Source organism: Garra rufa, chromosome 7 (assembly GCF_049309525.1).
Source record: "Garra rufa chromosome 7, GarRuf1.0, whole genome shotgun sequence".
Lineage (NCBI taxonomy): Eukaryota > Metazoa > Chordata > Actinopteri > Cypriniformes > Cyprinidae > Garra > Garra rufa.
In genome coordinates this window covers 2777312-2794337 of record NC_133367.1, presented here as the reverse complement: position 1 = coordinate 2794337, position 17026 = coordinate 2777312, and the positions used below count along the sequence as shown (strand labels likewise).

Here is a 17026-nt window from a genome sequence, read left to right as displayed (position 1 = left end):
TGTATTTGTTTCACCAAAAGGCCTTCAGGATTATGAAGTTATGCTTTGAGGCTTTAAATTAACCCTATTGTAATTGTTAAGATTTTAATTTTGATTATTATTATTATTCAGCCCTAAAACTGATCGTGCAGACCAAACCGTAAGGCCTAGAGACTTGAAATTTGGCCAAATGGTAACTTAAGAGCTCATTTTGAGGAGAAGTTGACAAATTTCACCCCAATTGGCCAAAGGGGGCGCTACAGCGTAAAAAAGGGACATTTTTGGCTATACTGCCCTCCAAAGGCAAAGCGCAGTAACTGCACATATGGTCAAAAGGCTTAAAATGGACTTTGTGACAACTGTTTGGTCTTGTGGCAAAGTCTCCTGGTTCAATTTTGTCCCGTTTCAGAGAAACGAGAGTGTCAACATGTTTGACTAGCTGGTGTAAAAACTTTAAAGGCGTTTTTCTCAGTTTCAGTGTTGGTGTAGTTACTGCACTTTGCCTTTGAAGGGCAGTATAGCTCCTAGACCAGGGATCACCAAATCTGGACCTCGAGATCCATTTTCCTGCAGAGTTTAGCTCTTACCCTAATAAAACACACCTGAGCATGCTAATCAAGGTCTTCAGGATCATTAGAGAATAACAGGTAGGTGAGTGTGATCAGGGTTGGAGCTAAACTCTGCAGCGCATTCGACCTCCAGGGTAAGATTTGGGGAACCCTGTCCTAGACCGTTTGTTATAGACTCAAAACATATATTTAAATTTATCCAAAAGTTCTTGCTAGTCCTCGAATCAGATGAGTTGATAGGAGGATATTAGAGCCGTTTCACAGTTTGTAATCGTATCACTCCGTTTGTGGTACTTCTTACAGCGAGTGTCATGGCGGACATGTGAGCTCCGGATCATCAGGGGGCCGTTCTGCACTCATGAACCCACACATGAGTGCCTCACCTCGGCCAGATCTGGAATTTACCACTGATCTCTATAATGGTTAAACTTGAGATATAATTCATTTTTGGCATATCTAACAGGCAGTCTTTGGTCTTATTTATCTATTATTTGTTCCAGGGCGAATTGTTTTGGCAAAACCTTGTCATGTTTTTGTAAATTCAGTGCTGTATATCAGAGCGCTGCCTGTGTAATTTTGACTGAATTGCCTAGCAACTTTTTATGATGGCTGTTTATTAATTATTATTAAGAAAATAATATTTTAAATAAATAATAGTGGTATATAATACTGTATTTTATATAAATAATAGTAGTGTTTAGTATTGAGAAACGGTGCGTGTTCCTTGAGTCAAAACAAAGAAAACTGATTTTTTATGGTTTATGTCCAAAACATACTTTTGCAAACTACTCCTAGGTTTTCAGTGAATATCGATTATTATCCAAACAATTTTTTTACTTTTGATTTACAGTCGCAAAGAGGAGCCAAAACGTTCGAAAGAGACGGGGACACTTTTACTAAAATGGCTATAATTAATGATCGGAATGAGATATCTTCACCAAACTTGGTACACACGTGTAAGAGCTCAATGTTTGGCCAAATAAACAAAATTGCGCAGCCACTTGATGGCGTTATAAGATGGGAAAAACTGAAAAATGGTTATAACTATGCAACCGGTGGTCCAATCAACTTGAAAATTGCTATGCGGTGTCTTTGTCCAAAGGGGCATAAGTGTCTATGAGGACATTCATGTATCTCACAAACCATTGCCACCATTGACCAAAGAAAATGAAGCATCTATTAGACAAGGTTAACAGAGATCAATCGGAACTGAGTGGGCATGTTCGACTGTAAGAATCTGGAAAGAAATCAGCCACTAGTTGGCGCTAACAAGTTGTATGGCTCTGTAATCACATGGTGTTTCACACATCCACACAACATGCATATAATTTGATAGATCTCCTCATAATGAGCAACTTTGCCTCAAGAACCATTGCTGTCAATCAAATCGTTCATGAAATAGTCACAATTATGTTGAAAACACTCTTTTGCGAACTAAAAGTTGAAGTTTCGACTCACGGTCGAAGAGTGGTGCCAAAATGTTCATTAGAGGTGGGCCACTTTTACTAAAATCACTCTAACTGCCGAACAGAATGAGATATCTTTACCTAACTTTGTACACATGTAAGAGCTCAATCTTTATTTAAAAAATGGCGCAGATTTGCCACTTGGTGGCGCTATAAGATGGGGAAAAAACAACAACAGAAAAACGACTATAACTACGCAACTGTTGGTCCAATCAACTTGACAATTGGTATGCAGTGTCTTTGTCCAAAGTGGCACAAGCGTCTAGGAGGACATTCTTGTATCTCAAAAAACATAGCCACAATTGACAAAAGAATTTTAAGCACCTATTAGACTTTCAATGGAGGTCGACCGGAACAAAACTTGGGTCTGTAAGAATTTTGAAAGAATTCTGCCACTAGTTGGTGCTAATGAGTTTCATGCCTCTGTAATCATATGGTGTTTCACACATCCACACATATTATTTGATAGATCTCCTCATACTGAGCAAGATTGCTTTTAGAACCATTGCTGTCAATCGAATTGTTGATGAAATAATCACTATTATGTTGAAAACCTACTTTTGCGAACTACTCCTAGGTTTTCTCTGCTGATCGGAACCAAACCACTGCAAAAATGTTCTCTGGACAGTGAATATCGATAATTATATTAAAAAAAGTTTAACTTTTGACTCACGGTCGCAAAGGGGTGCAAAAATGTTTGAAAGAGGCAGGGCCACTTTTACTAAAATGGCAATAATTTATGAAAGGAATGAGATATCTTCACCAAACTTGGTACACACACGTTAAGAGCTCAATGTTTGGCCAAATAAAATTGCGCAGCTCTGCCACTTGGTGGGGTTATAAGAGCTGAAACTGAAAAATGGTTATAACTACACAACCGTTGGTCCAATCAATTTGAAAATTGTCTCCAAACTGGCACAAGTGTCTATGAGGACATTCATGTATCTGAAAAAACATGGCCGCCTATTTGACCAAAGAAGTTAAGCACCTATTAAATAAGGTGAACAAAGGTCGATCAGAACGAAACTCAGTGGGCATGTTCGACCCATGACCCTAAAGGTCTGTAAAAATTTTGAAAGAAATTGGCCACAATATGCATAGCATTTGATAGATCTCCTGTTGAGCAACTTTGCTGTCAATCAAATAGTTACTATTATGTTGAAAACCTACTTTGCAAACTAGTCCCAGGTTTTTCGATCAAACCACTGCAGCACAAATCTCTGGACTCTCTAATTGATAATTAAAAAAAAAAAAGTTGAATTGTCATTAAAATGTCATTAAAAAACAGGGCATGGCCAAATATAGCCAAAAGCCTATAAAACCTAAACGAAACCTCAAAACTTTGAAACCTGACAGATGACAATTAACAAGCATGCAAAGTTTCATGGAGATTGGACCATAGGTGGCGCTATCAAAAACAATATTTCAATTCTAAATGACCTTAAATTGTTTAGATATTCACACAAACACTAGATGTTCATATAATATGATAGATCTTGCTGTCAATCAAATTGTTCATGAAATATTCAAGATCATTTAAAAAAAAAAAAAAAGCTACTTTTGAAAACTAGTCCTTGGTACAATTCTGCAGTACAATTCTCTGGACCCTCTAGATCCATAATTACCAAAAAAAACACTTTTGTAAGCTTCCACAGGGTCACTTTTAAAAGGACGTGGCCAATTATACCCCAAAGCCTATAAATCCTAAATGAAAACTCAACTTCATAAAACTAGGTGAGCATATGAAACGTGATTTTAAGCATGCATACAACTTTTCCGTACACTCGACCATAGGTGGCGCTATAACAGTCATAAGTGTTAAAAATCATATTTCTCCATCAGTTACCTGGTTGAAAAAGGTTAAGAGCTAATTACTCTTTAAAAGCTACACAGAAGTTTAAAGACAGAATTCTACAGATGGATGCACAATTTATTCACAAGGTCAATAACAGTTAATCAGAATTCTAGCACATTCAAATGAAATCATTTGGATTTTCATTGCAAAATAAGAGAGCCAAACACAGGGTTTTATTTTATATAAAAGTTCAATACAGTTTATTGAAAAATATAGCACTTATCCCAGTGCAAGAAAATAGCTATGCACCAACCACTACATAAAATGGCTAAACACAAGTGCTAAAAATATACAATTTCAAATTTCAGAATATACAGCTCCAGTCTAGGCAAATATTAGAAATAGTTGAGGTATAACTAAGGAAAACAAATAATAAAACAAAAAGTAATTATCTGCAGCCTTAGGCATTTTGTGTAGCGAATTCTAGAACTCTTACAAACAAGCAAAAGACGTCAACGGGCGAAAAAGACGAAACAATTAAATACTTCCTGAATGAGTGACTGTCAAGGTTTGTGCGGAAAACGGCTCGAGGGTTTCTCTCGAAAACCTTTGATAAATCAAGGCAGACCAGGAGCGCTTAAACAGATTCGGGATCGACTCAAAACAGCACCTGAAATGCAGATCGCCGATCGGTTTTACGCGCGTGACCGCTGTTTGCATAGCGGCAGGAGTTAGTGGAAAAATGACACTCCATTTCTAAAGCACATACAGCAGTTAAACAGCAAAGCAAATAAACGAAATGCAAAAGAGAGGGATAATATCAATTCACTTCAGAGCATATTAAAATTTAACCACTTATCGAAATGGACGAGGAAAGAAAGGATAAGTTCAACGAACGTAGAGTTCTTACGTAAATTACTATTAGGTTAAAAAATGAATTGATTTTAAGATTCAATTTAGTTAGTTATCAATAACGGCAGTACGATAAAATATTTCACAAAGCAAAAACGTAAATAAACGCTCGTGTGCGCTAGTAAAGCTACGGCACCTTAAACTCACGGACCTCAATAGCATTTGTACGAAGGCTTGTCAAGATCATAAATGGCGAAAAACCACTGGCAAAAAAAAATAAGATTGTAAAGCAAGTTCGTTTAAGTTTAGTTAGCGCTAACAATGGTACAGTAAAAACAGAGCTACAGCACCTTAAACTTGTTAACATTTGTACGAAAGCTTAACATCATATGACGGAAAAAACCTGTTAGGATATTAGCGCCGCTAACATCGTAATAGTTCATAGCTAATTTGTTTAAATTTAGTTAGCACCAACAATGGTACAGTAAAAACAGAACTACAGCACCTTAAACTCGTTAACATTTGTACGAAAGCTTAACGTCATAAAAGACGGAAAAACCCTGTTGCGATATTAACATTGCAAACATCTTACTAGTGCATAGCCAATTCATTTAAATTTAGCTAGCACTAACGATAATACAGTAAAATTACAGCTACAGCACCTTAAACTCTTGGATGTTAACATTTGTACGAAGGCTTAACACCATATGACGGAAAAACCTGTTAGGATATTAGCGCCGCTAACATCGTAATAGTTCATAGCTAATTTGTTTAAATTTAGTTAGCGCCAACAATTGTACAGTAAAAACCATTACAGCTACAGCACCTTAAACACTTGGATGTTAACATTTGTACGAAGGCTTATCGTCAGATTACGGAAAAACCTGTTGTGATATTAGCGCCACTAACATCGTAATAGTTCATAGCTAATTTGTTTAAATTTAGTTAGCACCAACAATGGTACAGTAAAAACATAGCTACGCCTTAAACTCTTGGATGTTAACATTCGTATGAAGGTTTAACGTCATAATTGACGGAAAAACCTGTTGCGATATTAGCGCTACAAACATTGTAATAGCGCATAGCTATTTTATCTAAATTTAGCTAATCATAACACAACTGGATGGTTTTACAGGATTCTACAGCCAGTGCTTTCGTACAAATATTCGTAATGTCAAATTACTATTCACGAAAAAATTTACATTGTAACCTTAACGTCTAGCTAACGCTAATGATGGTACAGTAAAACTGTTACTGCTTTGGCACTCCCAGATCTTAACATTCGTACGAAGGCTTGGTAACGTCATAAATGACAAAAAAGTTGCAACATCGTAATAACGCATAGATAGTTTGTTTAAATTTAGTTAGCGCTAATGATGGTACAATGTAAACATTACAGGTACAGCACCTTATAGTCATGATGTTAGCATTCGTATGAAGACTTAACGTCATATGACGGAAACACCTGTTGGAATTTTTAGCACCGCAAACATCGTAATAACGCATAACTAGTTTGTTTAAACTTAGAGCTAATGATGGTACAGTGAAAACATTACAGCTACAGCACCTTAAACTCATGGATGTTAGCATTCGTACGAAGGCTTAACGTAATATGACAGAAAAACTTGTTGGGATATTAACGTCGCAAACATCATAATAGCGCATAGCTAGTTTGTTTAAATTTACCTAACGCTAGTGATGGAACAGTAAAATTAAATACTAATCCCAACACAACTGAATGGTTAAATTAACATCGTAAACATAACGCTTAGCTAATGATGGTACAGTAAAACTGTTACTGCTTCGGCACTCACAGATCTTAACATTCGTACGAAGGCTGGTTAAAGTCAGAATATTAGTGTCACAAACATCGTAATAGCGCATAGCTAGTTCGTTTAAATTTAGCTAACGCTAGTGATGGGACAGTGAAAACATTACTACTACAACACCGTAAGAATGCGTACATCCATGAGTTTAAGAAGACTTAACGTCATATGACGGAAAAACCTGTTGGGATGTTAGCGACGCAAACATCGTAATAGCGCATAACTAATTTGTTTAAACTTAATTAGCGCTAATGATGGTACAGTGAAAACATTACAGCTACAGAACCTTAAACTCAAGGATGTTAGCATTCGTACGAAGGCTTAATGTCATATGACGGAAAAACCTGTTGGAATTTTTAGCACCACAAACATCGTAATAGTGCATAGCTAGTTTTTAAATTTGATAACGCTAGTGATGGGACAGTAAAACGTTAAACACTAATCCCAACACAATTGGCTGGTTTTAACAGGATTCTAAAACCAGTGCTTTCGTACAAATCATCGTAATGTCAAATTACTGCTCGCGTAAAAATTGCCATCGTAACTCGTAGCGCTAAGCTAACACTAACAATGGTACAGTAAAACTGTTACTGCTATGGCACACCCAGATCTTAACATTCGTACGAAGGCTTGGTAACGTCATAAATGACGAAAAAGGTGTCGGAATATTAGCGTCGCAAACATCGTAATAGCGCATAGCTAGTTCGTTTAAATTTAGTTAACGCTAACGATGGTACACTAAAAACATTACAACTACAGCATGTTAGCATTCGTACGAAGATTTAACGTAATATGGCGGAAAAACTTGTTGGGATATTAACGTTGCAAACATCGTAATAGCGCATAGCTAGTTCGTTTAAATTCAGCTAAAGCTAGTGATGGGACAGTAAAACGTTAAACACTAATCCCAACACAACTGGATGGTTTTAACAGGATTCTAGAGGCAATGCTTTCGTACAAATCATCATAATGTCAAATTACTGCTCACAAATTAACGTCGTAAACTTAACATTTAGTAAATGCTAACGATACGGCTATGCCACTTAATGATCTTAACATTCGTACAAAGGCTAATTAACGTCATAAAAAAAATGGAATATTAGAGCCACAAACATAAGAGCATAGCTAGTTCGTCTACATTTAGTTAGCATTAACGGTGGTACAACTGATCATAACACAACGGATTTGTTTGAATTGCATTCTGAAGGCAGCGTTTTCGGACAAATTATCGCAATGGCAAATTACCGCTTGTGAAAATTAACAAACATCGTAATAGTGCATAGATAGTTCATTTGAATTTAGTTTACGTTAAAAATGGTAAAAACGCTACGGCTACAGCGCCATAAATGCAACCACTCTAAATATCATTTGTACGAAATCTTAACATTACATTTGATGGGATATTAGAGTTAATTAAATTTAGTTAGCGCTAACAATGGTACAGTAAAAAAGTCAAACGCAATTATGAAGCAATCCAGCTTTTTTGTAGAAAGCAACGCAATGACAAAATGCAGTGAAAATGAAAACTGTGCATAGCTGTGGTTCATTGTGCTGGTGTAGGGTACAAGGAGACAACGATACGTCACTTGAAGCGGCTATAGCTAAAAATACGAAGACCGCAATTCGGAAGAAATGACTATGACGTACAGATAGATGCAAGAGATCACAAAACAGGGCCAAATCAAGTAGAGGTGTTCAATCGAGGCGGAGTTGGTTCCTGATGTATTTGTTAAATATATTAAAAACAAAAGAAATTCATGTTTCGTTGGTGAAATTCTGCATCAGCGTCAACATCGGCCGCTGCTGTATCCGGGGAAGAGCTGGGTGAGGATGGCTTGGAGGGGTTTGTTCACCGTCATTTGGTAGTTCTTGCCCAAATCGTGTCGGCAAGCCGGACAGGTGTAGACCTCGGCTTTGAAAGATCGCTGAAGGCATTCCTACCAAGAGAAGAAAAGCGTGTTTGTCTAATTCATGTGTAATGGAAGTGAAACCTTCAAGTGTTGACATAAACCCTAAAATCAGACAATTTTGCAGCTAAAAAACCAAATAAAAAAAACCTAACATATAAAAAGTGTGTAAAAAGGTATAATTAATACAGAATGGATATATAAAATTAACTGAAATAAAAAATTAGGTATAATTAAAATACAAATAAAACTGTCACTTATTTTGCTTATTACAGAAGAAATTAGAAGTATATCAAGTCAATTTTCACAATTTTTTACAAAATGTTATAATGCACATAAAGTTAAATTAAAAAAAGTATATATAAAAATACATTAAATTTAATTGAAAAACTATGCATTTAAATATACTTTTACTAAAGCATAAAGAGAAGAAAAGCTAAATACATTAAATATAATTCTATTAAAAGCATAAACAAATGAATCAAATTCAAGTTAAGTTAATTTAAATAAAAATAAGCAACATAATTGGAAAAAGTATAATTATTTGAAAAATGAATACAAAAATGCATATTTGAAAAAAAAAACACATTTTAAAAATATATAAATAATTTTAACTATGCAAACTACATAATGTAATAAAAAAAGTTAAATATATAAAGTATAATTTTACTAAAGTGTAATCAAAATAACAAAAAAGTATAAAAAGTAAAATTAAAATAAAAATGTTTTACTAATATATCAAAAAAAGTAAAAAACACAGCTAAATAAAAACTACTAAAATTAATAAATATAAATAAGCAAAATACATGGAATAAGTGAAATGAAAAGTGCAATTATTAAAACAAAAAACAAATATAATTTAATAAAAGCAAAACTATAATCAAGACAAAAAAATACATTTAAATAAAAGCAAAATACAAAACTAAAAGTATATTTATTTTAAAAATAAAAGCAAAAAGCAAAAACAAAATAGAAACTAAAAAGTAAAAAAAAAAGGAAAAAAAAAATAAACAATGCATATTGGAAAAGTGCAAAAATATATACATAATTTTAACTAAGCAAAATATATAAAATTTAATTGAAAAAGTGAATTAAATAAACATATGCATATATGTATATATACATTATGCATGTGTGTATATGTGTGTGTATGTATGTGTGTGTATATATATATATATATATATATATATACACACACACATATATATATATATATTAGGGCCGGGACTCGATTAAAAAATTTAATCTAATTAATTAGAGGCATTGTAATTAATTAATCGAAATTAATCGCATTTTAATCGCATATAAATATTTGACCTGATAACAGTGAGAAGTAAGTTTTTTTATATGGATTTTTATTATACCATTGAATAATGACTGAATACATAAGCTTAAGCAACAAAATATTGTTTATTTTGTTCAACCAAGTCCAACAGACCAGTGCAATATTGCCATTAAGTGTAGCAATAGGCTCGATGTGCTGTGGTGATATGCGAATTCCTTGTTGCATAGCTTGCACACAACCATGCCCTGTCAATCATCACAGTTAACATTATCTACATTTCCTTTAATTTAATTTCCTACCGTATTAGAGAAATTAAGAGGCACGTTCTTTAACGAGTCTTTCATGCCGAGAACTCTGCTCTTGTGTTTGCTTAATTATGCATTTAAACGTTAATGACCAAACCTATCATTATAAATGTTGCTGCACATGGAATATAACGCGGATAACATTTAAAAAATATTTTTTATCAGGTTACACACTGATTATTTATCACTCAAACCCCTTTCTCTACCTGTCCGTTGGTCGCGCATATCCTCCATGTTTGTAGTTTAACACTTTTTATGCGTGTTTGTAGTTCTAATCGAATCCTTGTTCACGCGCAGTGTGTTGTGGGCAATATTAGCCGTTAGACAGTGTGCATTGATCGTTAAGGGAATCTTTGGAATACGTTTTTAAACATACTACGATTTGGGACATACAATACTATTTAGGACGGACGCAGCTTGTCTGAACTCTAGTTGGTGTTCCAGTATAATCGGTCCGCCGAATCTCATCCAATGAGAAACGTTCCGCGGTGCAAAACTAAGTGCGATTAAAATGCGTTAAATTTTAACACGTTATTTTTGTGTAATTAATTAATCTAAATTAACGCGTTAAAGTCCCGGCCCTAATATATATATATATGTGATTAAAATAAAATTAAAATACATTTAAAAAAATAATTATCTGAAAAACTATAACAACTAAAATAAAATAAATTAAAATTAACAACCAAAAATGAAAACTAGTGCTGGGCAATGATTAATCGCATACAAAATAAAAGTTGTGCATACATAATGTGTACATATTATGTATATTTATACATACACACAAATATACACAGTACACACATTATGTACACAAACTCTTATTTTACGTAAAAAAAAAAAAAAAATAATAACAATAATAATAATAGAGATTTTGACGATCCATCACTCGCAAACACATGAAAATTGAATAACTTCCTATAGGGCACTCTAAAGTCTTCTATAACAAGTGCGTTTCTGGTTTGTGTTACCCTGCAGACGTTGTGTTGGCATTCTGTAGTAATGGGCTGATAGACGACTTCTTGGCAGCAGATGCACAGGAAAACTTCCTCCACTTTGTTGATGAAGCGCTGAAGTGCGACAAAAACACATCAAACCCACATTCAGCCTCAGAGCACCTTCATTACAAACCAAAGCGCACAAGATCTCTACGTACAGGTCCGAGGTTCAGAGAGTCCATGGCTTCGTCCCACAGCTTCTTGTTGAGCTCGTCGTCCTTGATCAAGGCCTTCTGCTCTTTGTTCAGTTTGTACGCCTCCACCTTCATCTTCTTAGGCGTGCTTTTGGCCGGAGAGCTCTTCTCCTCCACTAGCATTGAGAAACGCGAGATTTAAACTGACAGACCTTTTAGGTTTAGTCAACATTAATGCTAAATCGAGATGTTTTTACTTACCGGTCTGGGATTTTCTCTTCCTCTTGCCTTTAGTGGGCGTTTCGTCAACTTCTTCGTCATTTTTGTTCTCTTTTTCCTTTTCTTTCGCAGCAACGGCTTCCAGATACCCTTCGGGATACTGAAAACCATGGGAGAATGAGGATTAGCAAGCCAATCAAGAAGTAATGGCTATTTTGAGGCTAAGAGTGTGACATTTGTTGGGTGTTACCTGCATTGTGAGGCCTAGTTTCTTAATGCGCTCTTTTCCGTCGCGGGTCCACGGCGCTGGTTCGTCGTCGTTTCGTTTTAGCAAGTATCTCCAAACCAGGAAGCCGGATTTACCCTTTTCTGGCCAGTATTTTACCACCTAATGAAAACAGATTAGTTACTCAATACATACAACAGTGCAAAAGGAGGTTAAAAACTAAAATAAAAATCTAAATAACCCAAATACAACCCTGGGAATGACTGAATGGATAAAAAAAAAATAATAATATTTTTTTTTAAATAATTTAATTTAATCTACAATAAATGAAATACAGGCCTGGAAATGAATGAATTAAAATATGTTTATTTATTCTTTTTTTTTTTTTTTAATTCTCAGGCCTGTATTTTATTTATTTTAAATTGTTTATTTTTATATGTTTATTGTTTTTTTATCTGTTTATTAATTGTATTTTATTTACTGTAAATTAAAAAAAAAAAACATTTTATTAATTATTTTTATTTATCCATTCATTCATTCCCAGGGTTGTATTTGGGTTATTTACAATTCTTTTTATTTATTTATTTTTTTACAAAAACCCTGAAATGGATTAGAACAACTTGTATAAATAACTAAACTGTAATTTTTCAAAAACATAATTTAGGTACAATCAATTAAAAAAAAGGCATAAAACTATAAAATACATTAAAAAGTAAAAAGCATTTAAAAAAACGAATATATAAATTACTAAAATATTAATATAAATTATAAAAATTAAATACTTAAAATAAGGATAAAAGTATAACTAAAATATATAATTTTAAATAAGTATAATTGAAAGTATGCAAGAATAATTGTTTAAAAAAAATATATAAATTTTAATTAACATTTAAAACAAAAGTATAAACATCTACAAATTATGACTAAAGTATTAATTCAAAAAATACCTATAACACTTAAAATGTCAAATGCATATGAAAACTAAAAATAACCTAATTGAAAAATTAAATAAAGCATAAGTGTACTTAAACTACAAATAAATAGTTTTTGCAAATATTTGCAAAAACTACATACATTTTTACAAAAGTAATTGAAATGGAGGGAACTAAATTTTCAATATAACTATAATATAATCTTTCAAAAACAAGTATGATATAAAAGTATGAAATTAAATGAGAATAAAGCACAACTAAAATGCATGCAATTAAAATTTTATATAAGTATAAATTTAAAAATTAACATTTAAAACAAGTATAATCAATTTCTAAAAGAAAAAATATAATTTGTTTGTTTTTGTTTTATTTTGTTTTGTTTAAAGTATTAGGTCAAAAATAACTAACAAAAGTAAATATCAAATGCATATAAAAACCTAAACTAAAAATCAACAGAAAAAGAAACCTTTAATTATACTTTCAATATGCATTTATGTTAGATCTTCAAGGTCTATCACATGCATGCACAGGGAAAAAAAAAAAATGTATAAACACACCTTGTAAATGCCGTCGTAGCGGTTGCCGTCTTCAGGAGAGTACTTGCTGTGTTTGCGTCCTTTGGAGCTGCGCACCACTCTCACGGGTTTTCCAGCTTTCCAGTCTTTGGCCTCAGCGCCTTCCTTGTCGTTCACCGCCGCGTTACAGTTCAGAGCGAGAGCCCTACAAATCACAAATTGACAAAAACACGAGAACTCGTACAACTTGCACTTTTTCCACTCTGTGTCCACGTTTGATGTGATGTTTCATAGGATGGTTCTCTGACCTGTTCATGTTGGTGAGCTTCTGATCGCAGGACTGTTCGGCCGTCCTTTTGTTTCCTGAGAGATCTCGACCCCCGGAGCCCGTGTAGGTGAACTCATTACCGTCGTCCTGAATAGAGACAGAGTTGCAGGTTAAGAAAGGAAGGGGACCACTTCTTGAAGGAAGGTTTGAGGGGAGAGCGTCACAGACGTACCACATCGTCTTCGTAGCCTCCGGCCAGAACCAGGGAATAAGCGCCGTCGTTACTTCTGCCGTGAATGCCGGCCACGTGAGGCCTGTGGACACCTGATTCACTCACCTGACAGTCACAAACACATCACATTTGTGTTCAAAAAGTCATGACAATGGGGAGAGGAAGAAAAAAAAAAAAAAAAAAAAAAACACTCTACTACTGGACTAATCTATATATATCTATATCTCTATCTATCTATCTATCTATCTATCTATCTATCTATCTATCTATCTATCTATCTATCTATCTATCTATCTATCTATCTATCTATCTATCTATATATATATATATATATATATATATATATATATATATATATATATATATATATATATATATATATATCTCTATCTCTATCTATACACAAAAAAAAAAAAAAAAAAAAGCTTCAAAGTCCATTTAAATTAATTTTAAATGAAAACATGATAAAATGATAAAAACAGTTTAGTAAATTGTAAAAAGGCCTATAATAAAAAAATAAAAATCGTTTGAAATAAGAAAATTTAAATAATGCAAATATACGTAAATTACCAAAAAAAAAAAAAAAAAAAAGCTTCAAAGTCCATTTAAATTAATTTTAAATGAAAACATGATAAAATGATAAAAACAGTTTAGTAAATTGTAAAAAGGCCTATAATAAAAAAAATAAAAAAAAATAAAAATCGTTTGAAATAAGAATTTAAATAATGCAAATATACGTAAATTACCAAAAAAAAAAAAAAAAAAAAAAATCAAGCTTCAAAGTCCATTTAAATTAATTTTAAATGAAAACATAAAATGATAAAAACAGTTTAGTAAATTGTAAAAAGGCCTATAATAAAAAAATAAAAATCGTTTGAAATAAGAAAATTTAAATAATGCAAATATACGTAAATTACCAAAAAAAAAAAAAAAAAATCAAGCTTCAAAGTCCATTTAAATTAATTTTAAATGAAAACATGATAAAATGATAAAAACAGTTTAGTAAATTGTAAAAAGGCCTATAATAAAAAAATAAAAAAAAAATAAAAATCGTTTGAAATAAGAAAATTTAAATAATGCAAATATACGTAAATTACCAAAAAAAAAAAAAATCAAGCTTCAAAGTCCATTTAAATTAATTTTAAATGAAAACATGATAAAATGATAAAAACAGTTTAGTAAATTGTAAAAAGGCCTATAATAAAAAAATAAAAAAAAAATAAAAATCGTTTGAAATAAGAAAATTTAAATAATGCAAATATACGTAAATTACCAAAAAAAAAAAAAATCAAGCTTCAAAGTCCATTTAAATTAATTTTAAATGAAAACATGATAAAATGATAAAAACAGTTTAGTAAATTGTAAAAAGGCCTATAATAAAAAAATAAAAATCGTTTGAAATAAGAAAATTTAAATAATGCAAATATACGTAAATTACCAAAAAAAAAAAATCAAGCTTCAAAGTCCATTTAAATTAATTTTAAATGAAAACATGATAAAATGATAAAAACAGTTTAGTAAATTGTAAAAAGGCCTATAATAAAAAAATAAAAAAAAAAAATAAAAATCGTTTGAAATAAGAAAATTTAAATAATGCAAATATACGTAAATTACCAAAAAAAAAAAAAAAAATAGGGGAACCATTTGAATTTAGGTAGGCCAAATGCAGGCGGAAATCCCCCAAATAGCCGCAGAGCTTAAGGGGTTAAACAGCATTTATTAATCTTTGTTAAATGTTAATTTCTACATTTACTTATACATTATTAAAATTTTGTTAACATTAGTTAATGCAGTGTGAACTAACATGAACAATGAACAACTGTATTTCCGTTAACTAACGTTAACAAAGATTAGTAAATACAGTAACAAATGTATTGCTCATGGTTAGTTCATGTTAGTTAATACATTATCTAATGTTTAACTAATGAACCTTATTGTAAAGTGTTACCAATTAATTTTACAGCATTGTGTAACAAACACTATATAATTTTTAAACAGCTTTATAAACTAAACTTAAACTGTATAATAAAAACATATAAAAGTTAATGCCGTTTGTGGAAATAATTTACATAAGAGAGGACAAAAAAATAAAAAATAAATCAAAATGGCATTTACTGTTTTTTTTTCCCCAACAATTAAACCAATGAATGGAAACTATTTATTTAAAGTTCATAAGTAAAAAAAATAAATAAAATAAAAATACTGATACTACAAATACTAATAAATGGAAATAATTTAACCAACAACAAAAAAAAAAAGTACTAGTTAAATAATGGTAAATTGATTAAAATGTATAAAACTAATACTACTAAGAAGGCCTATAAAAAATAAAACTAGTATTATTTACTAGTTTTACCTTAAATAATGTATTTATGGAAACCATAAATACATTTTAAAAATACTTAAATTCTTAAAAAAAAAAAAAAAAAAAAAAAGAAACTAATACTTTCTAGAGTTTCCATGTTTATAGAAGGCCTACAAAATATAAACTAGTATTTTTTACTAGGTTTTTTTTTTCTTCACTAATTTTACTTGATTAAACTAAAGGAAACATTAAAAGAAATGTATACATTTCAATAATAATAAAAAAACACTTTCTAGGGTTTGTGTTTATAGAAGGCCTATAAAAATAACTTGTTTTTTTTTTTTTTTTACTAGTTTTCCATATTTTTAAAATGATAAAAAATACAAAAGTAAATAAATAATTCTCAAATTATTTTTACAAATAAAAAGCACACTATATCTTAAAAAAAAAATAATAATAAATATATATAAAATAATAAAACACTTGGTAACACTTTACAATAAGGTTCATTAGTTAAACATTAGTTAATGTATTAACTAACATGAACTAACAAAGAGCAATACATTTGTTACTGTATTTACTAATCTTTATTAATGTTAGTTAACGAAAATACAGTTGTTCATTGTTTGTTCATGTTACTTCATGCTGCATTAACTAATGTTAACAAGATTTTAATAATGTATTAGTAAATGTTGAAATTAACATTAACAAAGATTAATAAATGCTGTATAAGTGCAGTTCATTATTAGTTCATGTTAACTAATGTGGTTAACTAATGTTAACTAATGAACCTTATTGTAAAGTGTTACCAAACACTTTCTAGGGTTTGTGTTTATAGAAGGCCTATAAAAATAAACTTAGTTTTTTTATTAGTTTTACATAATTTAAAACTACTAAAAAACTACAAATAAATAATTCTCAAATTATTTTTACAAATAAAAAGCACACTATATCTTAAAAAAAAAATTATAATGAATATAAAATAATAAAACACTATCTAGGGTTTGTGTTTATAGAAGGCCTATAAAATAAACTTAGTTTTTTTATTAGTTTTACATAATTTAAAACTACTAAAAAACTACAAATAAATAATTCTCAAATTATTTTTACAAATAAAAAGCACACTATATCTTAAAAATAATAATAATAATAAATATATATAAAATAATAAAACACTTTCTAGGGTTGGTGTTTATAGAAGGCCTATAAAAAT

At 31.3% G+C, this 17026-nt stretch overlaps 2 protein-coding genes across 2 annotated transcripts in view; both read right to left on the bottom strand.

Annotated features, from left to right (window-relative positions):
- Positions 1-8261: 8261 nt before the first annotated feature.
- Positions 8262-13017, bottom strand: LOC141338950 (E3 ubiquitin-protein ligase UHRF1-like). Its single transcript, XM_073844562.1, has 6 exons — positions 13012-13017; positions 11586-11723; positions 11378-11495; positions 11141-11292; positions 10956-11054; positions 8262-8424 (listed from the first exon to the last, which is right to left on the bottom strand). Exons 1-6 carry the CDS (start codon positions 13015-13017, stop codon positions 8275-8277), a joined length of 663 nt encoding a protein of 220 aa, XP_073700663.1. The 3' UTR covers positions 8262-8274.
- Positions 13018-13496: 479 nt separating this feature from the next.
- The window catches only part of fbn2b (fibrillin 2b), an 83232-nt gene continuing 79702 nt past the window's right edge, over positions 13497-17026 (bottom strand). The window contains exon 47 of the mRNA XM_073844561.1: positions 13497-13613. Within this exon, the coding sequence (XP_073700662.1) occupies positions 13497-13613 (117 nt within the window). The remainder of the gene's footprint in view (positions 13614-17026) is intronic.

Coding starts and splice junctions, on each gene's coding strand:
- LOC141338950 (XM_073844562.1), bottom strand. Junction 11,496..11,585: donor AACTAGGCCTCACAATGCAG/GTAACACCCAAC, acceptor CATGGTTTTCAG/TATCCCGAAGGGTATCTGGA. Junction 11,293..11,377: donor GAAGAGAAAATCCCAGACCG/GTAAGTAAAAAC, acceptor TCTCAATGCTAG/TGGAGGAGAAGAGCTCTCCG.